The sequence below is a fragment of the Caretta caretta genome, chromosome 8, assembly GCF_965140235.1.
Source record: "Caretta caretta isolate rCarCar2 chromosome 8, rCarCar1.hap1, whole genome shotgun sequence".
Classification (NCBI taxonomy): Eukaryota; Metazoa; Chordata; order Testudines; family Cheloniidae; genus Caretta; species Caretta caretta.
Genome location: NC_134213.1, coordinates 109,394,709 through 109,422,304, shown reverse-complemented (window position 1 = coordinate 109,422,304; position 27,596 = coordinate 109,394,709). Strand labels below are relative to the sequence as shown.

General features: G+C 54.1%; 1 protein-coding gene across 1 annotated transcript in view; it reads left to right on the top strand.

The window, feature by feature from the left end:
* The first annotated feature begins 1,286 nt into the window (after nt 1–1,286).
* The window catches only part of TIE1 (tyrosine kinase with immunoglobulin like and EGF like domains 1), a 29,444-nt gene continuing 3,134 nt past the window's right edge, over nt 1,287–27,596 (top strand). Inside the window, exons 1-20 of the mRNA XM_075131994.1 lie at nt 1,287–1,308; nt 2,511–2,666; nt 3,628–3,759; nt 7,558–7,698; nt 8,384–8,512; nt 9,298–9,443; nt 9,997–10,141; nt 12,312–12,470; nt 13,641–13,778; nt 14,308–14,598; nt 17,595–17,885; nt 18,853–19,046; nt 19,254–19,464; nt 20,575–20,685; nt 20,876–21,066; nt 22,203–22,316; nt 22,671–22,741; nt 23,184–23,224; nt 26,086–26,182; nt 26,533–26,632. Of these exons, the coding sequence (XP_074988095.1) occupies nt 1,287–1,308; nt 2,511–2,666; nt 3,628–3,759; nt 7,558–7,698; nt 8,384–8,512; nt 9,298–9,443; nt 9,997–10,141; nt 12,312–12,470; nt 13,641–13,778; nt 14,308–14,598; nt 17,595–17,885; nt 18,853–19,046; nt 19,254–19,464; nt 20,575–20,685; nt 20,876–21,066; nt 22,203–22,316; nt 22,671–22,741; nt 23,184–23,224; nt 26,086–26,182; nt 26,533–26,632 (2,880 nt within the window). The remainder of the gene's footprint in view (nt 1,309–2,510; nt 2,667–3,627; nt 3,760–7,557; nt 7,699–8,383; nt 8,513–9,297; nt 9,444–9,996; nt 10,142–12,311; nt 12,471–13,640; nt 13,779–14,307; nt 14,599–17,594; nt 17,886–18,852; nt 19,047–19,253; nt 19,465–20,574; nt 20,686–20,875; nt 21,067–22,202; nt 22,317–22,670; nt 22,742–23,183; nt 23,225–26,085; nt 26,183–26,532; nt 26,633–27,596) is intronic.

The following is a 27,596-nucleotide window of genomic DNA, read 5'->3' as shown; positions in this document are numbered from 1 at the left end:
CAATTTGTCTAGGTCCTTCTGTATCCTATCCCTCCCCTCCAGCATATCTACCACTCCTCCCAGTTTAGTATCATCCGCAAATTTGCTGAGAGTGCAATCCACACCATCCTCCAGATCATTTATGAAGATATTGAACAAAACCGGCCCCAGGACCGACCTTTGGGGCACTCCACTTGATACCGGCTGCCAACTAGACATGGAGCCATTGATCACTACCCATTGAGCCCGACAATCTAGCCAGCTTTCTACCCACCTTATAGTGCATTCATCCAGCCCATACTTCCTTAACTTGCAGACAAGAATACTGTGGGAGACCGTGTCAAAAGCTTTGCTAAAGTCAAGAAACAATACATCCACTGCTTTCCCTTCATCCACAGAACCAGTAATCTCATCATAAAAGGCGATTAGATTAGTCAGGCATGACCTTCCCTTGGTGAATCCATGCTGGCTGTTCCTGATCACTTTCCTCTCATGCAAGTGCTTCAGGATTGATTCTTTGAGGACCTGCTCCATGATTTTTCCAGGGACTGAGGTGAGGCTGACTGGCCTGTAGTTCCCAGGATCCTCCTTCTTCCTTTTTTTAAAGATTGGCACTACATTAGCCTTTTTCCAGTCATCCGGGACTTCCCCCGTTCGCCACAAGTTTTCAAAGATAATGGCCAATGGCTCTGCAATCACAGCCGCCAATTCCTTCAGCACTCTCGGATGCAACTCGTCCGGCCCCATGGACTTGTGCACGTCCAGCTTTTCTAAATAGTCCCTAACCACCTCTATCTCCACAGAGGGCTGGCCATCTCTTCCCCATTTTGTGATGCCCAGCGCAGCAGTTTGGGAGCTGACTTTCCTTGGCTTTCTTCTTGTTGCCAACATACCTGAAGAAACCCTTCTTGTTACTCTTGACATCTCTTGCTAGCTGCAGCTCCAGGTGCGATTTGGCCCTCCTGATATCATTCCTACATGCCCGAGCAATATTTTTATACTCTTCCCTGGTCATATGTCCAACCTTCCACTTCTTGTAAGCTTCTTGTAAGCTTCCCTCCGACAGCAGGAGACCCCAGTGATCCACCCCTTTTGCCAGGCTGGGGCAAGCAACCCTAGTGAAATAACCAGACTGTTGTGGCTACGTAGGGCCAGGGACCCCAGAGAGCTCTGGACCAGGTTCCAAGGTTCAAACACAGTCAGGGCACATGATCCCAATGAGACTATCACCCGCAAACCCCTCCACACAGGGTCAGAGTGAGGGCTCAGTGAGACCCTCCTCCACACATGACTGAACCCTACATTGCATGAGCCAAGGACAAGTGGCAAGTGAGTCTCCCCCTCACCTCCCACCCTACTCCCGATGCAAATGAGACTGGGGCGGGTGCCCCTCCACCCCGACTGCTCTGGAAGTACTCAAGGCAGTCGCATTGAGCAGGATGAGCCTTGGCAGTTTCTGGTCCAGACTGTGCCATAGGCTCCAGGCACTCGCTCTGCAGTGTCTCTAGAACCCTCCTTCTCCTAGGTAGGTTTACACCGCAACGCCTGCCAGCGTGGGGAAACAGACGTGCTAGCTCTGCTCACGATAGCGCCCTAAAACTAGTGTAGCTGCGCCGGAGTGGCCTGGCTGGCAGCTCAGGCTGGCTGCCTGAGCACAAACCCACCCAGCCCCCTGGGCTACATATGTGGGCGGCTAGCCTGAGCCCTGGCCTCTGCTAGTCCTGGCTACACTGCAGTATGATAGTGTGAACAGAGCTAGTTTGTGTCTGTCTATCCGTGCTGGAGAGCATGCACCCTGCTGCCGTGCAGCTGGACCCTGAGAGACACTGCCTCCACCGGATGCGGTCCCTGCAGACAGCGCTGCTGTAGGGGTCAGACCTACTCTGGAGGGAGCACCTCACTAACCAGGGAGAGGAGGAGTCAGGCTGCACATTTGTCTGACTTCTGCCTTTTCTGGGATCCCTATCCCCCACAGACGGCCACGGGACTGGCTGCCAGGGATTAGCTCATGCCCTTGCGCTCACTGTGCTGGCCTGGCCTTGCAGGGACAGTCCAGGAGAGACCTGACGCTCACCCACATCCTTGAGATGTGTCTGGGTCATCAAGCTGAAGAGGGCAGAGTCCCTTGGTGCTGCCCAGCTGCAGATGGTTGGCTCTCCCTAGAGCAGTGGTTCTTAACCTGGGGTGCATGCATCCACTGGGGGTGCAAGAGATGCCAGATTTTTTTAGAAGGTAAATCATCAAAAACACAAATTAAGCACAAATTAAGTACAACTACTTCGTTTCATCAAACCTATGTATTTATTAACATTACACATTTTTTAACAATTACTGTAAAGAACTGACCTACTTCAGTGATTTTTGATAAGGGGTGCGAGAACATATTTTGAGAACCAAAGAGGTGCAGGCTGCAGTAAAGGTTAAGAACCGCTGCCCTACAGGGACAAACGGGGACAGGGTTTTATTCAGGCCAGCTCCACTGTTGGGTAACTTCAGGACCTGATGTCATTTGCCCTCTTTCCTTAATTCAGGTACCTACTACCAGACAACGGACCGGGGTGAAGTAAATGGGACACTGTTCACCTTAACCCTACCGGATGTGGGTCTGAGTGAGAATGGGGTGTACAGTGCCACATTCATTGGGGACAGTCCCCTGACAAGTGCCTTCTACAGGCTGATTGTGAGAGGTAAGATTGCTGTGGGACCTCAGGGCTGGGTCTGGAGCCTGGCTGGGGTAGGGATCAGGGCAGGAATGCCATGTGGGGCCAGAGCCTAGGCTCCAGACATACAACAGAACCACTGGAGAAGGGGCTGGTGGGTGTGAGGGCTCAGTCTAGGCTGGGACCTGGCCCAAGAGAAACGGAGGTCTTGGATTTGGGGTCAGACAAGCAGAGATGGGCCCTGGTCTGGCTTTGTCTGAGCTCAGCTGTGCGTCGCGTTTGCCGGCCTCTGGCTCTGGGGCTAGCTAGGGTCTGTGCAGGATGCTGCTCTAAGCTAAGCTGTGTTGGGCCCAGTGAGGCTCCTCTGGCAGCCAGAAATGGCTGCGATACAACAGTGCTCTTGCCATGCTCTTCCCCAGCCCTGCTCCCACAGGGAGGCACGTGCAGAGGTCAGGACTGGCGGTGAGGAGGGCCTGGAGGGCAGCTCACCTGTGTGGATGGAAAGCAAAGGTGGAATCTAAGAAATGTTCTGGAGAGGGAAGCAGCACTGGGAATGCATGGGTGCAAGGGAGGGCGGAATTGAAGGTGATGCCAGGTTCCACGCCTGAGTGACACAAAGGGTGGTGCCAGAGAACAGGGAGCAGTAGGGTTTGGTGGGAGAGAGCAGTGGCTCAGCTTTGCCCTTTGGGGTGCCAGTGAGGCATTCATGCAGAGCCATGTTAACTGGGAGGGGCTGAACATGTGTGTGCCACGGAGCTGAGGTTTGTGTGCTCGGGAGATGGGCCCCTCTGGCATTTCCTGCTGTCAGAATGCTGGGTCCTGTTGCCCTGGTCCTGCCTAGGGTGGAGGCTCTGCACTCGCATTCCCAGAGGTTAGGATTCTGTCGGGCTGTGGTTCATTTTTCAGCTGCAGACTGAGCATGCAGCCGGTGCTCCCACAGTTTCATGTGGTGTGGCCCTGCCCCAAACCCCCTCTGCTTTCTCCCCAGGGTGTGCAGCGAAGAAGTGGGGCCCCTCTTGTGAGAAGGACTGTCCTGACTGCCTGAATGGAGGCATCTGCCACGACGGTGTTGGGGAGTGTATCTGCCCTCCAGGTTTCATGGGCACTCGCTGTGAGAAAGGTATGGACTCCACACACCCAGCCCCTGTGGGAGGAGTGCATTCTGGAGCAGGAGTAAGCAGTCGTGGGGCATAGGTACCTCCAAACTCCACAGGCCAAGGGAATAAACACCCCACTCCCTCCACTGACCCTGACAGAACAAGGAGCAATGGTCTCAAGTTGCAGTGGGGGCGGTCTAGGTTGGATATTAGGAAAAACTTTTTCACAAGGAGGGTGGTGAAGCACTGGAATGGGTTACCTAGGGAGGTCGTGGAATCTCCTTCCTTAGAGGTTTTTAAGGACAAAGCCCTGGCTGGGATGATTTAGTTGGGGTTGGTCCTGCTTTGAGCCAGGGCTTGGACTAGATGACCTCCTGAGGTCCCTTCCAACCCTGATATTCTATGATTTTATGATTCCCTGTCTCTGCATTTTCCAGCTGCAGTAGGCACAGAGCCTTCCTCTCCCCTTTCTCTGCCATTTGGCAGGGACAGTGATGCAGGGCTGGAGCTGACCTCAGTCTGACACGGGGATGGAATCAAGGAGGTCTGTGGCTCAGCCTGCTCTAGACAATAGGGGCTGTTTGTAGTTTTTGGGAGTTTGACTGTTTTGTCAAATGTCTGTTGTTTGTGAGTCTCCTGGGCCTGCGTGGGAGGGTGGGCCCCTCTAGCAGGATGGGGGCAGGCGCTGCTCCCCATTTCTTCCAGAGAGGCAGGGAACTGCCTTACCTGCCCCTGAGAGTGGCACTCAGTTAAGGGCTGTGAAGCCTTCAGGGATCTGAGAGAACCTTCTCCTGCAAGAGGCTCTGCTACTGCTGGGTGTGGGAGGCAGCGTGTCATCTCGACTCCCTCTGTGCTGAAGTTGGGGCTTAGATCCTGGGACAGAGGGACCATCCTTTTGTAAAGGTGCCTTTAAAGATTCCTCCCACTGAGGGTCTGGGTTCATAGACTTTATGGCCAGAAGGGACCATTAAATCAGCTAGTTTTATCTCCAGTCTATCACAGGCCAGACAATTTCACTCAGTTCCCCGTGTTTTGAACCCAGTAACTTTTGTCTGGTAAAGCAGCTCTTCCAGAAAGGCAGCCGGGCTGGATCTGAAGTCAGCAGGAGATGGAAATCGACCACTTCCCTTGGGAGCTGGTTCCAGTGGTAAATCACCTTGATGGCTAATTTTTGGCCTTATTTCTAATTTGAATTTCTCTGGTTTCAACTTCCTGGTTGTTGTTCTGTCTTTCTCTGCTGAATAAGAGAGCCCTGAAGTACCTGGTATTTTCTTCTCCTGAACAGACTTACATACTGTAATCAAGTCTTCTTTCTGGTAAACTAAACAGACTGAACCCTTTAAGTCTCAATGGTAAGGCATATTCTCCCTCAATTCATATTTGTGGCTCTTCTCTGCCCCCTCTTCAATGTTTCACTATCCTTTTAAAAATGTGGATGTCAGAACTGGATGATTTAACTGGGAATTGGTCCTGCTTTGAGCAGGGGGTTGGACTAGATGACCTTCTGGGGTCCCTTCCAACCCTTATATTCTATGATTCTATGATTCTATGGATGCAGTATTCCAGTAGCGGTCTCACCAATGACAGAGGTAAAATCCTCACCCTGCTCTCTATATCCCAGAATCACATTAGCCCTATTTGTATCCCACTGGGAGCTCATGGCGAGGTGTGTGACAGAGTGCTGAGACCTGACAGGTGGGTCAGCACTCTGATGACTGTAACCTCAATTAGTTTCCCCAAAGACAGCTGACTGAACAATGAGCTAATCAGAAGGAGGGGATGGAGAAGTAAGGAACTAATTAGGCCTCAGCTGGCTAACCTGATAAAAGCCAGGAAGGAAGTATTACAAGGGGGGACTGTAGTGGCTGAGCTGAGTGTGGCCTGGCCTGAAAGGGCTCCCTAAAGAGGGAGATCTCTTTACCAGCTAGGTCCTAGTAAAGAGAGGCAGAAAGATGTAGGATTGAATACTGTGATGTTGCACTGTAATGACGTGAGTGGAAGGGTTTAGAATAAAATACAGTCTGAACACTGAGGGTATGTCTACGCTGCAATTAAAACCCACAGCTGGCCCGTGTCAGCTGACTCAGGCTTGCAGAGCTTGTTTAACTGTGGTGTAGACATTTGGGCTTGGGCTGGAGCCCGGGCTCTGGGACTCCACGAAGAGGGAGGGTCACAATGCTCAGGCTCCATTCCATGGTGCACCCAGAATATAGTGATCTCATCGTCTCTTTGCCTTGCAGGTGCACAATCACCATAGACCCATGGGGGAGGGGGTGGATCACTCCAAGCTTCAGCTGTTTAGTATTTGCCAGATGGGGTCCTCCAGCTGTGGCTTGTATTACACGTCGCAGCACCAAGGGTCTGAAGTTGTGCTGAAGAGAGGATGGGGACCCAGAATGCATCTTCCACTCACACTGGGGAAGGGGATCCTTGCGACCTTTCTCCATTCCCTCATTTCCCCAGCATGCTGAGGAAGATTCCACAGGATGGAGCCAGAGTGACTGAACGTGAGCTCCCATTGCAATGCAGTAGCTAAGATGGTGGATGTATCCATGAATGTATTAACAAGAGACTGTCAAGTAGGGAGGTGATTTTTCCTCTGTATACAGCATTAGTGAGGCTGTTACTGGATACTGTGTCCAGTTCTGGTGCCCACACTGCTAAAAGGATGTTGATAAACTGGAGAAGGTTCAGAGAAGAGTCATGAAAATGACTGAAGGATTATAAAATATACCATACAGTGAGAGAAGCAAGGAGCTCAATCTATTAATTTAACAAAGAGAAGGGCATGACTTGATCAATCAATAAATACCTACACAAGGCAGAGAAATTGGATAATGGGGGCTCATCAGTATAGCTAACAAAGGTATAACAAGATCCATTGGCTAGAACTTAAAGCTGGACAGGTTTAGACTGGAAACCAGGTGCAAATTTTTAACAGTGAGAACAACTTACAAGGGTTTTGGTGGATTCTCCATTGCTCCAAATTTTTAATCAAGATGGGATGTCTTCCTGAGCATTATCCTCTAGTTTGAACAGGAATTGATTCAGGGCAGGTCTCTGACCTATGCTGTGCAGGAGGTCAGACAAGATAATCACAATGGTCCCTTCTGGCCCTATACTCTGTGACTCTAGTCCTGCTGGCCTGGGCACAGCAGACTAGGTTCTCATAGTATCTGGCCCTACCCAAAGATCATCTGTTCACTGTCCCCTGAGTTGAGATCTCTTGTGCCAGCAAGATGGCAGAAATCCTCAGCTCTGACTTATGCTGCTCCACCTTGGAGTTTTATGCTGCAAAATGGAACTGGGGTGGAAAGATTGCTCTGTGCAGTAGCTGGGGCTGTTTCTTGCCTGGGTCCATTTAGCTTAGACTTGTCTCTGATGCTGTCAAAACTGCCCCTGGCTGTGGCTAAGATCTCCTTAGCAGTTATGTCTGCCTATCCTGTCCCTGTGAGTGGTGTTTCTCCATCTCCCGCTAATACATATTTTGCTCTTACTGCTTATACCATTGTATTTTACACGGGATTGAGGCTGGATTCCCCCACCAGTAATGGCCAGCATCTGTGCTCTGCCTTGTGGATCTCAACAGACTTTTGTTTTCAGCCGTGTTCTGGCATGGGGCCTCCCCAATTCCCTGTTGGTTTTGGTAAGTTCATCAGCTGTTAATGCATCTCTGTGCTGGCTGCATAACTTGTCCTGGCCGTGGTGGGTGGCAGTGCTGGGTTCAATGGGGCAGGGCCAGGCCATGTGGAAATGGAAAGCAGTGAATGGACTGGTGCTGGCTGCAGCAGAGTAATGAGGAGAATTGTCTTGTTCTGAAGCCTGTAGGGAAGGGAGGTTTGGCCGTAACTGCCAGGAACACTGCAGCAGTGACCAGGGCTGCAAGGGGCTGAGCTTCTGCCTGCCAGATCCATACGGCTGCTCCTGCGCTTCCGGGTGGAGTGGGTCACAGTGCAGCACGGGTACAGTAGCTTTGCCTGCCTTCCTTCCTCTCCCCTCCCCGACAGAGGTGCCACCCTCAGACTGGGTCCCTCCGCGGCAGAGTTGGCCTGACCTTTCTGTTTCAAAAAGGAGAAACCCCTGGAGCCAAGGCAGCCCCCATCCATACATTTGGCTCTTTTGGTTTGCTGTGATTTTTGTCTCTTGCGGGGTCCCCTGCTGTCTGTGCAGCATTCCGGATATAATAGTGCTCCCTCAAGGACGCTGAGTTCAGCTTATGTCTCCAGTTTTGCAGCCCCCTGACAAAGCACTCACAGCATCCCCAACCCGTCAGACACGCAAACTTCCACAGCTCAGATGGCAGCAGAAAGAAGCAAACAAATCTTCTCTGCTGCTTCCCCGTCTCCTCTCATACCCCCTGTCCCTGGCCAGCCCCACAATGGATCCCTGGGGACACAGCTGGGCTGGAAGAGAATGGGGCAGAGAATGCCTACAGTAGAAAGCTCTGAGCACACATCACCACTTGGACTGCAGGGCATGTAAGGACTGGCTCCCTGGGCCACTGACACCTAGCTCTGACACAGTATTAATGTCTTGGGGGCTCTGAGTCTACGGTTGCTTCTCGTGCTCTTCCTTGCACCGGCCTCAAGCCAAAATCCTGAACCGCTGCCAGGTGTTGACCAGTGAACTCTTGGCTCTTCCCTCCAGCCTGCCCTCTTGGACACTACGGCGCAGACTGTGCCCTGGATTGTCACTGCCAAAATGGAGGTACCTGCAACCGCTTCAGTGGCTGCGTTTGCCCATCAGGGTGGCATGGGGAGCGCTGCGAGAAATCAGGTAGAGCTGCCCTCAGTGCAATACCTATGATCTGCCTGGGGGTCCGGCATTGCCAGGCAGGAGCCTGCTGTGTTCTCTGCCGCTGGTGTTCACCCAGCCCCAGCCCCGCAGTGTCGGAGCACTGCCCACTTACTGACCCTTGTAACGCTGGGGGTGCTCGAAACCTCAGGAACTGCTCCCTGCCCAATGCCACAAAGGGCTGCTTAGAGACAGGCTAATGAAGCCCCTCCCTGGCTGGCAGTGCCAGGGCAGTGCCTTCGGCTGGAAAGCCACCGAAGTGCAGCTGGGTGGGACCCTGGCCCTGGGTGGGAGAGCAGAGCGCTGCAGCACCGCGAGCAGGCCCATCAGATGCCAGCGCTTGGGCAGGCCAGCTCTGTCGGGGGACATCGCTGCCCAGCCGAGGTGCTCAGAGCATGGCCCATGGGCACTGGCTTGGGGTGTGGAGAGTTGCCTGGGCACAAGATGCTGGCTTCTCCTGCCCGCCAGAGCGGGAAGAGACCTGGGAGAGGAGCAGTGAAACAGTGTCAGCGGAGAAGGGGGCAGATCCACCAGCCATCCTTGCTGGGACTTTCCCCTAGAGCCCAGGGAAGTCACTTCTTCAGGGCATCTAAAACTGGGGGTCCTCTGCGGAGCTGCCTTGAGGACCTCAATGCAAAACCCTTGGTTTGGGCAGAGCACTGGGCCTCCCAGATGCCCTGCAGCAGCCTCTGGCTCAGGGGCAGGGAGAGTGGTGAGCTCAGGGGGACTGGGGCTTGTGTGCTAAGCACTGCTATTTCCTGTCCCAGATCGGATTCCCCAGATCATCAACTTGGACACAGAGCTGGAGTTTAACCTGGGTTCCCAGCCTGTGATCAGCTGTATGGCCACGGGCAACCCACCTCCAGTGCGAGACAGCATTGAGCTGCGCAAGGCTGATGGGACAGTGCTCACGGTACCCGCCCCCCCTCCTCCTGCCCCATCAGGGCTCCTTGTGCCCCCACATCCTCCCAGGACTCCCTGTGCTGCCGCCTCTCTCTCTGGTCCCACCCTGCCGGGGCTCCCTGTGCCCCCCCTGGTCCCACCCCACCAGGGCTCCCTGTGCCCCCCTGGTCCCACCCCGCCGGGGCTCCCTGTGCTTCCCCACCCCAGTCCCATTCCGCCGGTGCTGCTTGTGGCCCCCACCCTTCCCAAGAGAGGCTCTCTGTGCCTCCCCTGCCCCTGCTCTCTGTGCAACCCTCTACCCTGCCAGGGCTCTGTGTGTCTAGGTCCAGCTGCCCTCAGGTACCTCAGGCTCCAAGCTGGTATTTGCCCCAAATCCCTAGGCCCGTGTAGCCCCATCTACTGCGCCATGGCTGCAGACCTGAACATGAGCCTGCTCGGGCCTGGAACCTGAGCAGCATCCCTCTGCCCCACCCCAGCCATCTCTGTTCTACCCATCTGACTGCAGCTGTGCCTGGTGCCTGTGGCCCTAGGATGGGTAACTACAGCTTCTCTCTCCCACCCAGTCGATTAAAGCCATCATGGAAACAGACAAAACCACCTCTGAGTTCCTGGTGCCAGTGCTCACCGAGGTGGACACTGGCCTCTGGGAGTGCAGAGTTTCCACCAGCGGGGGACAGGACAGCAGGAGAGTCAAGGTCAATGTCAAAGGTGAGTGGAGCAGGGGAGGGAACAGCTGGGATGTTTGAGAGTGTAACCCTTCTGGCAATGCGAGTTGGCAGCAACAAGGGCCAGGTTCAATATCTAGGGGTTCCTTTTCAACAATACAATGCAAACCAGCTCAAGTCCCCACCCAGTGACCTGGGACAATTACACACCACCCCCTGGGTGCCTCTAAGAGGCAATACTTCCCCTCTCACAAGCATAGAGTCTGAGTGCAGCAAAAACTTTTAATAAAATAAGAGGAGTAACTCAGCATTAATTTGGGAAAACACCACAACTAGGTTCATAAACATAAACCCTGAGCAAAAGACCCACCCCCAAGTAAGTCGGGCAGTGTCCTTTTCTGCTCAGGGTCTTAAGTCCAGCAACCAAAAAGTCCCTTTAACGTGCCCATCCCTTCTCTGCACCCCACTCACAGTTGCTGTCCTTGGTCAGTGTAGCCCCAGAGTCCAGAGGTTCATCTCCAGAATTCACCTCCCACCCTGGGTGGAAGCGGGGAGTAAGGAGGCACCTTACATGCTCCGCTGCTCAAGCACTCGCTTACCGGCTGCACCTCTCTGCAGGGCTCTGATCTGGCCGCTTCTCTCCGCCAGCCACCTTGCTGACCGCACCTCTCCACCAGGTGCCCAGCTGGCCACTTGCCACCTTGCTGGCCACACTCTCTACTAGCTGCTCACCAAGATGTCTTCTGGGCCCACCACTTAACACAGCTCTCAGTGATTTCAGCTCTTAATGCGGGGGGGTCCTCACTGCTGGTGCACACTGGGTAGTCTCTTGTACCATAAACACTGTCCCAAAGTAGATCTAATACTTAGATCTAGTAATCAATGATTTTAGCTCTGTAGCATATAACAAGACTCTTATTGAGTCTAAATTAGTTCTTTTATTATACAGTAAAGACAGAAAGGTTTAAATTGTGTTTCAGACTCTTAAACAGACCTACATAATACAAATACCTATCCACAACCTTCCTCTACACTTTGGGTTTTAGAACCCATGTCTCCTGCCTAGTGAGTGCTTTTCAGTTGTGGGTGAGTCCCTCCATTGGGGTATGCCAGGTATAGTTCTGCTGTCCTCAATTCACACAACAAGAATAACAACGCTTTATTACTCCTGCCCCAATAACAAGGAGAATGGGGATCCAGCATCAGCCACAAGTGATCCTTTGGGCAAGCAATCCCATCATGCTGAGTGCCTAGGCAGGGTGGGTGTGTCCATGCAAATGAGATCACCTCCTGAAGTCTTTTTACACAGCTCACCACTAGATGTTAGGGAAGAGCTCATTCAGACTCCGCTTACAAGAGGAACTAGAGAGAGGTGGAGTCTCCACTGTCAAAGACGTCCATCTCCCCGCAGGCCAAGGCAGGCTCCCCAGGCCTGAGCTCAGCACGGGGGAGGTCCAGGGCTGCCCTCTGCCTCTGGGGAGCAATTGGCGTTGTCACAGTTATGGGACATAGTGTGCTTGTAGCTGGCCGACCCTCCAACTGGTCTTAGCTGTAGAATCTTTCCATCTCTTGCCCCTGGGTCCCCTCTAAGAACTCCAGCAACTCAGGCAATCTCACTGCTCCTGGCAGTTCAGTTCACTCCTATGGTCCCTTGTGAGTCCAGTTCCCTCTAGTCCGTGGTGATGTTCCCCAGGTCTCACCACTGGTTATAGTGGGGAGCTGCTTTCCAGGGCCCCTGGCCCATGTGAGGTGTCAGTCTGCCCCCAGACAAGGGCAGGTGGGAGGAAAGGACAGCCACTGTCCCGGCTGGGCTGCCCTGGCTGCTGGAGCTCTCCGGCAGTCCTTAGCACCTTCTCCTCCTGGGCAAGCCCCCCCACCACTCACAGCAGCACTGTTGCCTTTTTAAGCTCCCCTTCTCCAGGTGGAGCAGATTCTGCACGTGCCCCTAGCTGGTGCTGCCTGAGTGCAAGAACCCGGGTTAGCCTCCCCATCAGTGGGGTGAGGCATGTCCCATCACGGTACTGATGGCAGAGACTCTGGGATCATGAGGTTCCCCCTAGACTACCAAGAAAAGGGTTAGTATCAGACAAGCCTGGGCTAGGGCTGACCATCAGGTCAATGTGGCCAAGTGTCCATGTTAAACAATGCTTTGTTCCTTCTTCCTTCATGTTTGTGCTGGGTTTATTGATGTTGGTTCTGTTCTTTGCCTGCAGTCCCTCCAGTGCCACTGAGCCCCCCCCGGCTGCTAACCAAGCAGAGTCGGCAGCTTGTGGTTTCCCCAGTGAATGGATTCTCTGGTGACGGCCCAGTCACCTCCATCAAACTGCTCTACAAGCCCAAGGACAACACCTCACCATGGTCATCCATTGTGGGTAAGGGAGTCAGCTCGCAAGGGACATTTGGGGCAGGATCAGAGTCACAGGGGCGACCGCTCTGCCTCTTGCCCCACTGCCTGCAGGACTGACCCCTCGTGTCTCTCTGCCACTTGATGCTTTCTTCCCTGTATTTGCTACTGCTCCGATATTGGTGTCATGCTCAAATTTGGCCACGATTGATTTTACAACAAGGAAACTCCTACCCTTGGGAGGCCTGAGCCAGCTGCTGCTGCTTCTGAGCTAGCAGGTCAGTAAAGCCAATGGAGACCCTCGCAGGCTGAGTGAAAACCAGCAGAACCCATTGCTGCATAGAGATTGACAGGTGATGCCAGATCATGACCGCAGCAGTGGCTCAGAACCCACTGACAACATGCCTGGCTGGACACAGGCCAAGAACCTGTGCTCCAGAAACTCCAACCCTAGCCAGAGAGGGATAGGGCAGGTGAGGGCTTCGCTTGGCCAGTTCTCCCCTCGCCATTTTCCTCAGCACTCCCGGGAGGTCCCCTCCACTGCCTCCAGCTCTAATCCCACTCTGCCTTGCCCTGGCTGCCACATCACAGGGAATCTCTTCAGGGGCCTTTAGGAGAAAGCAGAGTGCATGGCGCTGCAAGGAGCATGTTTAAGCTGTGCAAGGCCAAGAGTGCAGTCAGGGCTTTCCTGGGCACAGGATGGGGCATGGCTGCCTATGGGGGAGGCCTGGCAGCACCATGACCGGAATCAAATGTGCTGCTCTGTGAACAGCTTCTCGTTCCTAGGAATGGGGCTGGTGCTGACCCAGATTCTGTTCTGAGCTCCAGCCCTAAGACACTGGGCGTCGGGCACTCCAAGCACTAGCTTCGCCCAACAGTGCATTCTCGTAGCACCAGGTGAAATCCTAAGTCCCAGTGGGAATGGTCTAACTGGAGAAGCAAAAGGGGGCAAGCTGAGTAGCAGGCGGCGATAGGCTAGGGCTGAGATGCTGGGATCCAGCAGGTCCATGTTGCATATTGCTAACAGCTGGGCCCAGGGAGCTTTTGGGAGGGAAGAGGCAGCGGGCCAGCAGGGGACATCCTGCTGCCAGTGCTCAGCCTGCGATGGGCTCCGGGAGGAACAGAAGCTGTGTCGCAGCACGGAACAAGGCTGCCGGTCATATGGCTTCAGTTTAACAGGATCCTCTGTAATCAACAGTTGACAACAGTGAAAACATCACACTCATGAACCTACGGCCAGTCACCGCCTACCTGGTCAAAGTGCAGCTGACTCGCCCTGGTGACAAAGGGGAAGGTGCCATAGGGCCGCAGGCAGTCATGGTGACAGAGTGTCAAGGTGAGTGCCTGGCAGGGACTGGGGACAGACAGGTTTCAGAGTAACAGCCGTGCTAGTCTGTATTCGCAAAAAGAAAAGGAGTACTTGTGGCACCTTAGAGACTAACCAATTTATTTGAGCATAAGCTTTCGTGAGCTACAGTATGCATAACAGTATGCATCCGATGAAGTGAGCTGTAGCTCACAAAAGCTTATGCTCAAATAAGTTGGTTAGTCTCTAAGGTGCCACAAGTACTCCTTTTCTTTTTGGGGACAGACAGGAAAGGAATCCCCCAAATAAAAATACTACAGAATGGGTATGCCTGGCCCTGCCCTGCCCAAGAGCCACCAGGACTAGAGCTGGGTGAATTCATCCATTGGTTATTGATTTATACTGCACCAGTGTCTAGAGCTTCCAATCAGGGATCAGGTCCTGTTGTCCTGGGCTCTGCACACGTGTGGTTTAATTCACAACAAGCCATTTGCTCCATGGTTTTCACAGGCGTTGGTTCAATAAAGATATTACCTCCCCCACCTTGTGTCTCTAACAGAACCCACAGCCAAGCCTGTGATTGAAGGCTGGTCGGTAGAGGGGAAGAACACGCTTCATGTTAATTGGAACTTACCAAATAACTACGAGCCAGCAAATGGTTTCGTTGTACGTCTCTTGGACTCAGCAAAAGTGCTTGTCCGGGAGATTAATATAACCTCCATGTTTGTGCACTCTGCCCGCATCCGTAACCTAGAGTTCAACAAGGAGTATGGCCTGGAAGTGTTCGTCTATCACTGCACCAGCCTGGGCCCTCCATCTGACCTCTACAAGGTCATGATCAACAGCAAAGGTAGGTAACCAACTGCCCCTCCTGCCCCTGCAGAACCAGCACTGTCAGGAGCAAAGGGAGGGAACTGTCTGTCATAGGGACATGGGGCCAGCTGCTCAGCTGGCGTAGATCAGCATAGTCCCATTGATACACTGGCTGGGGATCCGATCCATAGAATTTGCCACACAAGATCAGACTACTGGTCCATTGGGCTCTTCTACCTGCTTATTTCAGGGAAAATGGCCAATACCTGACGTCTCAGAAAGAGGCAAAAAAACCAGGATGCACCTGGCTCATGGTACAGTCGTGCATATGTAAATAGCTTAGCCTGACATGGGGAGGGGGAAATCTTTCCTGGCCTGGGTAGGGATCAGCTGGTATCTTGAAGCATGAGGCTTATTCTTTTGTCTTAGGTATGTCTGCACGTGAACCGCCCCAGAGGCACAGTTGAGCGCTCTGGTGCCAGGATAGGTAGTGCCTACTGGAGGGGCTCTTCCATCAGTGTAATAATCCACCTCCCCGAGAGGTGGTAGCTAGATTGACAGGGGTTAGGTTTCCATGTCCCTGAGAGATGTAGCTGTGCTGATTAAGTTCTCAGTGCAGACCAGCCCTTAGTATCTAGTTGCCAGTGTTATTAGGCATAAAACTATTATCCAGCACCTCTTTCAGTTCAGCTCCATATGTCACTCTGCCCCTGCAGCCATGACTCCCTAGGCCGATTGCCTGAGGAGGGAAACACTGTCTCCTTTTCTTTCTTCCACAATTGTTTGGCCCAGAGTGGCTTCCTGCTGCATAATCACCTGTTCCATGGCTACTGCCTGCCCTCTGTGTGTACAGCACTAGAACAGTAGGGCCACCATCCCAGATTGCTACTCTAATACAAATTCTGCATTGTGGCCGGGGGTTAGACTAGGTGACCCTTGTGGTCCCTTCTAATGCTATGGTTCTATGAAATAATAAATAACACAGGCCACGGAATTTCACCGGTGATTCCTGCATCAAGCCCAGTAATTTGTGGCTGAAATTGCTGTGGTTCCTTAGCCTTGTGTCATTTAATAGGACTAAAATTGTAGCACTGACCATCCCCAGTTTGATTCTTTGCAGACACAACAGCTCAATTCTTCCCTGGTGCCACTGCACCAACCTCCTTGGAGTTACACCAGAGGGGACCATCGTGATCATCTACTCTGTCCTGTGCCGTACAGGTCAGAGACCTGCCCCACAATAATTCCTAGAACAGAGCTTTTAGAAAAACATCCAATTTTGATTTAAAAATGGTCAGTTAACGAGAATCCATCACAACCCTTGGTAAATTGTTCTGAAGGTTAATTACTCTCACCAGTAAAAATGTACACTTTATTTCCAGTCTGAATTTGTCTAGCTTCAACTTCCAGCCATTGGACTGTGTTAGACCTTTCTCTGCTACATTGAAGAGCCCATTATTAAATATTTGTTCCCCATGTAGGCACTTTAAGTACCAAGCAGGACCGATGCAGTTTGTCTTTGGGGCACTGAATTTCCCTATTGTTTGGAGAAGGGACTTTTCTACAAGTCACCTCACTTAAAATAAACTGCAGTGAGTTGTCCCCAGGGCATGTGCAGATTTGGAGATACTGCTCCCACTTCAGCTAACTGTGCTTTGGAGAGGTTAATCTTCCTACTGTCAGGTAACAGTGCCCCCTAGAGGTGACAATCACCAAATTCTGCATGACTTTGGGATACTGTAATTAGACTGTGGAACTCACGGGCACTGGATCACACTGAGGCCCAGAATGTAGGAAGATTCAAAGAGGGGTTGGACATTTCTGTGGCTGTCAGTAATATGCACAGGTATTACAGTTAATGTGTAAAAGGGTTTTGGAAGGGAGATAGAACCCTGCTTTGGGCCTTAAATCAATCTCTGACCATTAAGGAGCAGGCTGAGACCTTCATGGAGGGCACACTATCCTACACGTGCCTGCTATGAGGTTTTTACACTGTCCTCTGAAGCTCCTGGGCTGGCTATGGTCAAGAGACAGGCGAGTAGGCTACACAGACCTCAGGCCCGACCCAGCCTGCTCATTCCTCTCTTTCTGTGGTGCTGAAGAAAGACGTTAAAACGTTAATTTAAAAAATGACCAGCCATTGATTAACTTGTGGGTCCTGTCCCATACCACGGCTGGGTCAAAGGGAGCCAGTGGTCAGCGTCCACTAGACCCTGCCTACTCCTCTGTCCTATCCCTTCTAACTATTTAGCGTTGGTGCTGACTCAGGTTGGCAGCCATTGCTCACCTGAACCTGCTGCTCTCCCTGTCCGGCCAATGCCCCAGCACTCCATTTCCTGTTGCTGGTTCTGCACACTGCATCCCAATGCATCGGCTCAGTCCTGCACTGCAAGCTGGGAGTATCATTTAGTGCAGACAAAGAGCAGTGACTTGAAAGATGAGGCTGAGCCACGTCTACACTAGGCACGCATTACCAGAATAACTGCGCCTAGCCTGGGGCTTTCCCCAGCCCAACTCCATTGGTCAGGGATTGCACCTCTTCATGCCGCAGACCCGCATCACCCTATGTGTGCGGGCGTGTGTGCATTTAGAAACGTGCATTTCCCAGCCTCCTAGCCAGGCAGCCCTCAGGTTGCTCTGTCTCTAGCCTCAGCGGTCAAAGCAAACAGGAGTCAAGACGCCCACCGCACCGCCCCTCTTCCCCAGCCCCGGGAACGGGGCGCGCGTCTCCGCCCCTGCCCCCGGGAACGGGGCGCGTGTCTCCGACCCCGCCCCTCTGCACCCCCCTGAATGGGGGGACCTGTCTGAAGGGTGATCCCACTGTTCTTACTTCTCTGTTTATTCTGCTGTGGCCCACTGACTGTCACCCCCTCCCACATGCACACATGTCCTTTCCATGGTCCCATGCCCTGCACAGCCCAGGGAGTCTCCTTTGCTGTGGCTGAGGCTGGGGGCTGGGCGCAGCCAGGCCCGGTGCCTCAAACCCTGGAGATGTTACCTGTGGTGCTGATTTCCCTCCTCTCCTTGTCCCAGGCCCCTCCTCCCCCAGGTCTCTCCACGCAGAGCCCCTCGCGGACACTACCGTCAAACTCACCTGGCAGGCCCCCGAGTATCCCAACGGGGGTGTCAGTAAGTACACTGTGGAGCTGCAGCAGCTGGGTGGGGCCAGTGAGCCTCAGTGGGTTGACACGGACAGCGGTGGGGAGACCACGAAGATCATCTGGGGGCTCAATGCCAGCACATGGTACCAGTTCCGTGTCCGAGCGAACTCCCACGTGCCTGGGGAGTGGAGTGAGCCTGTGAAGGCGGAGACCCTTGGCGACGGTAAGTGGGATATTTCAGAGACGCACCAGGAAAGAGCTGAACTGAGTGGGGCATGCAGTCTCCCTCCATCCCAGCTTCTCTGCTGACCTACATCTTGGATCCCCACCCCAGCTGGAGGCCTGGCACCTGTCTCCATTCCCCCCGCTCTCCCCCACAGAGCCATATTGCCAGGGCAGCCCCAGCCCGGCTGGCACCCCGCACACACAGGCCCCTTGGGAGGCCCCTTTGGAGTCTTGGCTCTGTGTCCAGTCCTGCAAAAAGCCTAGTTAGTGGGTGATGTGCCATGCCCCAAAGTGTCACCAGTGACCACCTCTCCGCTGGTGTGTGACCTGCTGAGCAGCTCGGGCACTGACACCCCACATCAGCTGCGAGCCCACAGGAGAGCTGCTCCCAGCGGCACTGCTGTGGTGCGTGGAGACAGCAAAGCTCCTGGGGCTGGAACGTTGTCTTTGGCGTGGGGAGGCAGGGCCAAGCAGAAATGGGCACGAGAGAGAAAGTGAAGGTGAAAAAGAGCAAGGAAGGGAGGGGAATTTTGCGAGAGAGGAGCAGGAGGAAATAATAAGTCAGTGGGGTTGGGGGGCAGGGAAGGGCAGAGACTGAAGGGGAGTAAAACACCCTTTCCAGAACATAGTTCATTTCAATGCACCATGGGGAACATGCAACACTTGTGCAAATCAGTGTATGTGCGGGTGCAAATAAGCTGTAGCCGTCAGGGCTGGGAAGGTGTCATGGCTCCAGTCGTGCGGTGTGATGCCTGGGGCAGGTGAACTGCAGAGCCTGGGGCAGCTGCAGCCACTTAGCTGCATGGCCTTTGCTATTGGGCTGCAGTGCTGTACTCAGCCAAGGAGGAGAGGGGTTTTCCCAGTGCATGGAGCAGTGCAAAGAGCTGCATCGGGCTGGAGCTGTCGCATCTGACACCTTGAGCCTGGCACAGCCATGAGCCCTCTGTTCCCCTCCCTCCCTGCAGGTGCCTTGAGCGAGGTGCCCAGACTGAAAAGCCAGGACATGCAGCCCTCGGGAATAGACCAGCAGCTGCTCCTGGCCATCATCGGCTCCGTGTCCGTCACCTGCCTCACCATCCTTTTTGCCCTCTTGGCACTTTTCCTGATCAAGAAGAATTTTTTCCACCGGCGCCGGACCTTCACCTACCAGTCTGGCTCAGTGAGTAATGCTGCCTTTGCCTCGTCAGACCCACAGCCAGGCGCCCTGAATCCCCATGTCCCAGCCTGGTCTTTAGCCCTAGTGTGCCATGGGCAGGGTGAAGCATGCCTCGCGCACACACACCACCACCCCCAGCCCTGCTCAGACCACTGTTTTGGATTCCTTGGGGGCCAGAAATCATTAACTTCCCCCTTACCTGTTTGTCAGGGGGAAGAGACCATCCTGCAGTTCAACTCAGGGACCCTGACCCTGACCCGCCGGCCAAAGCCCCAGCCTGAGCCCCTCAGCTATCCCATCCTGGAGTGGGAGGACATCAAATTTGAGGATATGATTGGAGAGGGGAACTTCGGGCAGGTCATCAGGGCAATGATCAAAAAGGACGGGCTGAAAATGAATGCAGCCATCAAGATGCTGAAAGGTAAGTGAGCCTGTGCCTGCTTGGGGCCCAGGAGGGAGGGATGAATGGCAAGGGGGTTAAGGACAATGTACTCACCTGGCAGGGATCCCTGCACCCTGAGCTGGGCCCCAGGGCCAAGCTGGAGTTTGCTCCAGGTACTGGGACAGACAGCCTCAAGCATCTGAGATACTGAGCAGCCTCTCGGGGCTGCCTGAAGGGCCCCACAGAGCCCAGATGTGGGGCGAAGTCCAAATCCAAGAAGTGCCCAGTGCATGTCCCCCAAACACTATCTGAATGGGAATAGCTTGGACACCTGTGTGTGGGGGTGCCGATGGTTTGTGCCCACTCAAGAGGGTTTCGGGGGGGGGTGATGGGAGTTTGCACCCACCCAGGAGAGCACTTTGGGGAGACGGTTTCTGGTGTTTTGCACCCATGGGGGAGAGGGAGGGGGGGAAGGGCAGTGCTGAAGGTTTGTACCCACGTGGGAGGGTGTCTCAGAGGTTGGTGGAGGGGTGATAGAGGTTTGCACCCACGCAGGAGGGTGCCAGAGGGGATGGGAGCTGGTGCTGATGGTGTGCACCTGCAGGGTGGTGCGGTGCCAGTCGGCTAGTTTTAAGAGTCACATCTGGCCGAGGGGTGGAGGAGGTTACCTCAGGGCTGCAGAAAGGGGTGGCTGTGGACAGGAGCCTCAGGCCTGGGACTGCAGAGGGGGTGGCTGGGGACTGGAGCCTTGGGCCTGGCACTGCAGAGGGGGGTGGCTGGGGATGAGAGTCTTGGGACTGGGACTGCAGAGGGGGATGACTGGGGACGGGAGGGTGTCTCCAGCCTGGGACTGTGGAGGGGAGAGGTGCTGGGGATGAGAGTCTTGGGCCTGGGACTGCAGAGGGGGTGGCTGGGGATGAGAGTCTCGGGCCTGGGACTGCAGAGGGGGGTGGCTGGGGTTGAGAGTCTCGGGACTGGGACTGCAGAGGGGGGTGGCTGGGGACGGGAGAATGTCTCTGGCCTGGGACTGCAGAGGAGGGTGGCTGGGGATGTCTCTGGCCTGGGACTGCAGAAGGGGGTGGCTGAGGATGGGAGGGTGTCTCAGGCTTGGGCCCCTGTACTGCAGCATTTGCTCCTGGCTTGTTTCAGAGTTTGCGTCAGAGAATGACCACCGGGACTTTGCAGGGGAGCTGGAGGTGCTGTGCAAACTGGGGCACCACCCCAATATCATCAACCTGCTGGGGGCCTGTGAGAACAAAGGTGGTAGCTTCCCCCCCCGCACCCCGCTGCTCTGGGTGGGCTGGGCCAGGCTGTTTTCCCTACTGTTCCTGGGGTCCCTGCACTGCTCCCCATACCTGCTTCACTGCCCCCTTCTGTGCTCTGGGCAAAGTCCTGCCTGCCCTACTCACTGCAGGATGTTGAAGGCCTGTCTCCCTCCTTTGTCCCTCAGGCTACCTGTACATTGCTATTGAGTACGCTCCCTATGGGAACCTGCTAGATTTCCTCCGGAAAAGCCGAGTCCTAGAGACTGACCCGGCCTTCGCAAAGGAGCATGGGACGGCATCTACCCTCACGTCCCAGCAGCTCCTCCAGTTTGCTTCCGATGTGGCCAAGGGAATGCAGTATCTGAGCGAGAAGCAGGTGTGTCCCGTCCCCCCCGCCCCGCCCACACTGAGCACATGCCAAGCTCTGTCATGACCAGCAGCCATGATAGCCCCGGTGGTGCATGTGCACGAGCATGGGCGGGGCGTTGGTGCCTGCACATCTGTGCATCGGAACCAGGAGTCGAGGCGTCTGGCTCCAGGCTCTCCCTGAGACACGCCAGCCGTGGCCACCGCGCTGTGGCCCAGCGACACGGGAGCCCAGCCTGCTTGTGGCGAGGCAGCGTTACCACGCCCCGTCGGGTCACTCGCCACCAACAAGAACACAGAGCTGGGGCGAACTAGCCAATGAGCATAGGTCTCTCCTGCCCGTCTGCGTTCTGATTGGCTGGGATGTGTTCTGCCCGTGGGGCACGGGAATGGAGGAGCTGGTGCCATGGCACTGCCTGCTCCTGTCCCGGAGAGAGCTCTGCTGCTCAGTGGCTGGCCAGCAGCCTCTGGGCACAGGTCTCCGGGGCAGCCAGGTGACCTACCCATGCTCTGACCCAGAATGCGGGGGGCCGGGCACCGCCCTGCTGAAGCATCCTCCCAAGCTTAGCCGCCACCTGACTCCCCAGTGCTGACTGTGAAAGGACCCCGGTCTCCTCTTCCGAGGGCCGCCCCAAAGCCCAGCCCGTCCTCGGTGCAGCACTTTGACTTCCAGGGACTTGGAGCCACCACTGCTGAGTCCAGGCTCCTTTCTGCTGCCTCCTGAACCCACCTGCAGCTTGGCTGCCTTCCCTCTGCTCAGCCAGCTGGCACAGGGGAGACTCCCCAGGATCCAGGAGAGCGGATCAGAATCCATTGCAGCCGTCAGCATCCTTAGGAGCAGTAGCTGGGGCCTAGATGTACCCAGGGATGAGGGCTGGACCGGAAGCAAAACAGCTTTGTCCCTCAGCATGTCCAAAGCGCCGAGGCTAGGGCCCACCAGCACCTTCCCATTTCCAGCTGCAGAGTCCCAGAGGGTGAATGCTGCATCGCTCTCCCACCGCCCCCACCCACCTGTCGCCAAAGCTGGTCCCTGTTCTATGTTCCAGGGCTGGGAGTAACAGGAGGCTGGGGCCGAGCTGGGGCCGGCCAGCTTGTCTCCAGGAGGGGCCACACAGGCCCAGCCCTCACTCACCACGGCTGTCTCAGTTCATTCACAGGGATCTGGCAGCCAGGAACATTCTGGTGGGGGAGAACCTGGCTTCCAAGATTGCCGACTTTGGCCTCTCCCGAGGGGAGGAGGTCTACGTGAAGAAGACCATGGTGAGTCCAGAGTGAGGGGCTCCCCGCTGCGCCCTTGGCAGACGTAGGTTGCAATGCCCCAACCCAATAGCTCTAGGGAGAATTACGGTAATTGCCCCTGTCCTAGTGCAAGATCTGTTCTGTCCCACAGCAAGGCTGTGAACCCCCCTCCACCCATGGCTCCCACTGCCTGGATTGGGGGCTGCTGTTCCCTACCCTGGCTCTCCCAACTTGGTGGTGGGTGGCACCTGTACCCTAGCCTGGATCTCCCCCCTGGTTGGGGTGGGAGTGGCTGTTTCCTACCCCCCCATTTCCTTGACCATGGGGGGGCATTTCCCCACTACCCTGCTCATTACAGTTGGTCTTTTTCCCCAGGGCCGCCTGCCAGTTCGCTGGATGGCCATCGAGTCCCTCAACTACAGCGTGTATACCACCAAGAGTGATGTGTGAGTCCTGCCCCCGGTCTGTGTGGTAGATATGTCTATGGGGTTAGCCCTCTGCCAACGTAGGAGGTGGTTAGCTGACCCCTCCCTGCTGACACGGGAGGGGCTACTGCTCCTACACCTTCCTCGTGCCTTGTTCCCAGCCTTTAGCCCATCCCCCCGCTCAGCCCAGGCTCGCTGTGCTCAGACCCATGGATTCCTCTTACAGCAGGGCCCTGTTGTGCTGGCCTTGCTCAGCCCCAGGACACAGTCCTGGCTCAGAAGAGCTTGTCCCCATTTCCAGTGCCTGCATCTTCCCGGTCCCCTCCCCTGGTGCAGTCCCAGCCCCTCCCATTCCTGTCCCAGAATAAAACCCTCAGACAGATATGCTGCCAAGCCTCAGGAACTGGGCGAGGGGGCTGGGAGGGAGGCACTGCTGGAGACCCAAGCACTGTCTCTCTTTCAGGTGGTCCTTTGGGGTGCTGTTGTGGGAGATTGTCAGCCTGGGTAAGTACCGGCCCAGACAACTCACCCCAGGTTCGTCCGTTCTACCTGCGGGTCCGGCATAGGTGTGCCCAGCTAGCCTGGCCCTCCCTCCCATTGCTCTGGCAGGCAGCTCTTGGCTCAGGTCAGAAATGTTGTCTGAGTGAGGCCGTGAGGAACGTGAACATGCCTCACCTAGCACCGCCCAGCGGAGGGTGCAATGGCATGGCCGCGCCATCGGGAGGGTCCCTCAGATCCAAGCACCCATTGGGGCAAGGGAGTAACTCACATGCCGAGGAGCTGGCCTAGGGTCTCCACTGAGTGGCCTCCTCTAGGCCTTGGGCATGTGAGTCATAGCGTAGACATGCTCTGAGTGCTACAGCAGCCCCGCTGCAGCACTGTCCTGGAGACACTCGCGACAGCCACGGAAGGGCTTTCCCACCGCTTTAGACCCACTCCCTCAGGAGACAGGCGCTAGGTCACCATCGACCTCGCGGCGTCTACACCTGGTCTTAAGTCAGCGTAATGACCTCTCTCGATGTGTGGCTGCCCCACAGCCCTGAGCAACACCTGAGTGGTGGATGTAGAGCAGGGCTCTCTCTTTGATCCGTCTGTAGCTCCCCACCATAGCGTATGAGCGCTGCACCGTCTGGGGCAGATTTATCCCCATGGTACAGATGGGGACAGAGGCACGGACCCTCCAGGGCATTCAGGCACCTGGCTCTCAGTACAGCCAATGGCTACATGCGTTGGAGGATCTGTTCCAGAGAGACCAGGTGACTTGCCCACGGTCATGCAGGGAGCGATCATGGAGCAGGGACATGAACTCGAGTCCTGGGCTCGAGCTCTAACCCCTGAGCCAGCCTGTCCCGAGTCAGGCCAGTCCTGACAGTAACTCCAGTGTTGAACATGTTCCCAGTGCTGTGGGTTCTGAGTCTGTGGGCACCCACTAGCTAGGTGCTGTCGTGGCCATGAAGAGCAACTAGCAAAAAATAACCGCAAATTTTTTTTAAAGTACACCAGAAGCAGGAACCCTGCCAAATAGTTATTGGGCCACTGGACTAAGCAAGGTGCTAAAGGAGCACTCAAGGAAGACAAGGCCGTTGTTGAGAGGATAAATAAATTCTTTGCATTGATCTTCACAGCAGAGGATGTGAAGGAGATTCCCACACCTGAGCCATTCTTTTTAGGTGACAAATTTGAGGAACTGTCCCAGATTGAGGCAGCGATAGAGAAGGTTTTGGAACAAATGGATAAATTAAACAATGATAAGTCACTAAGACCAGATGATATTCATCCAAGAGTTCTGAATGAACTCAGATATGAAACTGCAGAACTAATAACTGTGATATGTAACCAACTGCTTAAATCAGCCTCTGCACCAGATGTCTGGAGGGCAGGTAATGGAATGCAGATTTTTTAAAAAGGCTCCAGAGGCGATCCTGATAATTACAGGCCCATAAGCCTAACTTCAGTGTCAGGCAAATTGGTTGAAACTATAGTAAAGAACAGAATTATCAGACAGCTAAATGAGCACAATATGTTGGGGAAGAATCAACATGGTTTTTGTAAAGGGAAATCGTGCCTCACCAATCTGTTAGAATTGTTAGAGGGAGTCAGCAAACATGTGGACAAGGGGGATCCAGTGGACTTGGATTTCAGAAGACTTCTAGCGAAGTCCCTCATCAAAGGCTCTTAAGGAAATTAAGCAGTTATGGAATAAGAGGGAAGATTAATAAGATTAATAATATGGAATAAGAGGGGATACTCATGGATCAGTAACTGGTTAAAAGACAGTAAACAAAGGGTATGAATAAATGGTCAGTTTTCAGACCAGGGAGAGGTAAAAAATGGGGTCTCCCAAGGGTCTATACTGGGACCAGTGCTGTTCAACATGTTAATAAATGATCTGGAAAAAGGGGGTAGAGAGTGAGGTGGCAAAGTTTGCAGATGATACAAAATTACTCAGGATAGCTAAGTCTGAAGCAGACTGCAAAGAGTTACAAAGGGGTCTCACAAAACTGAGTGACTGGGCAACAAAATGGCAGATGACATTCAATATTGATAAATGCAAAGCCATGCACACTGGAAACATAATCCCAACTATACATATAAAATGGTGGGGTCTAAGTTAGCTGCTACCACTCAAGAAAGAGATCTTAGAGTCATTGTGGATTATTCTCTGAAAACATCTGCTCAATGTGCAATGTTAGGAAGCATTAGGAAAGGGATAGATGGTTGCCCCATCTCAAAAAAAGACGTGTTAGAATTGGAAAAAGGACAGAGAAGGGCAACAGAAATGATCAGGGATATGGAGCAGCTTCCAGACAAGGAGAGATTAAAAAGACTGCAACTGTTAAACTTGGAAAAGAGATGACTGAGGGGGGAGATGATGGAGGTCTATAAAATCATGACTGGTATGGAGAAAGTGAATAAGAAAGTGTTATTTACTCCTTTTCTTAACACAAGAACTAGGGGTCACTCAATGAAATTACTAGGCTGCAGGTTTAAAACAATGATAAGGAAGTATTACTTCACACAACACATAGTAAATCTGTGGATGTTGTGGAGGCCAAAAGTATAATGGAGTTAAAAAAAATTAGATACGTTCATGGAGGATAGATCCATCAACGGCTATCAGCCAAGATGGTCAGGGACACAACCCCATACTCTGGAAGCCCCTAAACCTCTGACTGCCAGATGCTGGAATTGGACAACAGGGAATGGATTACTCGATCAGTTGTCCTATTCTGTTCATTCACCTTGAACCCCCCGGCATTGGCCACTGTTGGAACACAGGATACTGGGCTGGATGGACCATTGGTCTGACCCAGTCTGGCCGGTCTTATGTCCTTATGAGTGTGTGTGCTGCGCTCTGCCCCCAGGAGGAACTCCATACTGCGGGATGACATGTGCCGAGCTCTACGAGAAACTGCCGCAGGGATATCGTATGGAGAAGCCGCGCAACTGTGATGACGAGGTGTAAGTGGGATCTGGCTGGATGTGTCTGTCCTGGCTGGGCCTGCTGGGACCAGGAAAAAAGGCTGTGGCCATGGGGCACCAGGAACCAGGGCCTCTTTGCATGGCCTCTGTGTTTGCTTGGTGTCTTGGGGGACGGGAGACGTCACATGATGTAATCCCTGTGCACTAGGAACAGGAAAGCTGGCAGCCTCCCCACCATGACCCATGGTAGGGCAGCCCACTGGGTTCCCTTGCCTTTGTCCCTCCTACTGCAGCTTGCTTATGCCTCAGCTGCTTGCCACCTTCCCTACCAATGCTTCCCCCATGTCCTGTCTGCACTGACACAGGTCCTGCTGTGCCCTCTCTCCTAGGTATGAGCTGATGAAGCAATGCTGGCGAGACCGCCCCTACGAGCGCCCGCCCTTCGCTCAGATCTCCATGCAACTTATTCGGATGCTGGAGGCCAGGAAGGTAGTCTGCTTGTGCCCCGGGGGGCTGGCTTCAGCTCTATCCCTCCCTCAGGGCTGTATTCAGGCCCTGGGGCAGGGCTGCACGCCAGGGGGAGGCAAGGATGGCCTTAGGGGGCAGCCCCATCATAGTAACTGCCACTCCAGGGCTTTAATGAGCTTTTCCAGCAGCCAGGACCAGCTGGATTGCAGAGCTGCTGTAGCTCCTTTCCCTGGCCATGCCCCATGTTGGCAGCTGCTGGGCAATGATGTAAATCTGACTATGCCACACGGGAACTGCCCTGATGCTGGGGAAATCCTAGGAGCTTTGCAATCTCTTTCCTCAGAAGGGCATCGGGGAGCAGGGCTCTGAGCCCTGCCACGTACCTGGGGGCCTCATCTCCAAGCCAGAGCCCAGGAAGCTTTGTAGCAGGACACTCACAGCCGGACGAGGCGCGTAGCGTGGGGACAGCCCTGCTCTGGAGGGACATAGAATCATAGAATATCAGCGTTGGAAGGGACCTCAGGAGGTCATCTAGTCCAACCCCCTGCTCAAAAGCAGGACCCATCCCCAATTAAATCATCCCAGCCAGGGCTTTGTCAAGCCTGACCTTAAAAACTTCTAAGGAAGGAGATTCCACCACATCTCTAGGCAACACATTCCAGTGTTTCACCACCCTCCTAGTGAAAAAGTTTTTCCTAAAATCCAACCTAAACCTCCCCCACTGCAACTTGAGACCATTACTCCTTGTCCTGTCCTCTTCCACCACTGAGAATAGTCTAGAACCATCCTCTCTGGAACTACCTCTCAGGTAGTTGAAAGCAGCTATCAAATCCCCCCTCATTCTTCTCTTCCGCAGACTAAACAATCCCAGTTCCCTCAGCCTCTCCTCATAAGTCATGTGTTCCAGACCCCTAATCATTTTTGTTGCCCTTCGCTGGACTCTCTCCAATTTATCCACATCCTTCTTGTAGTGTGGGGCCCAAAA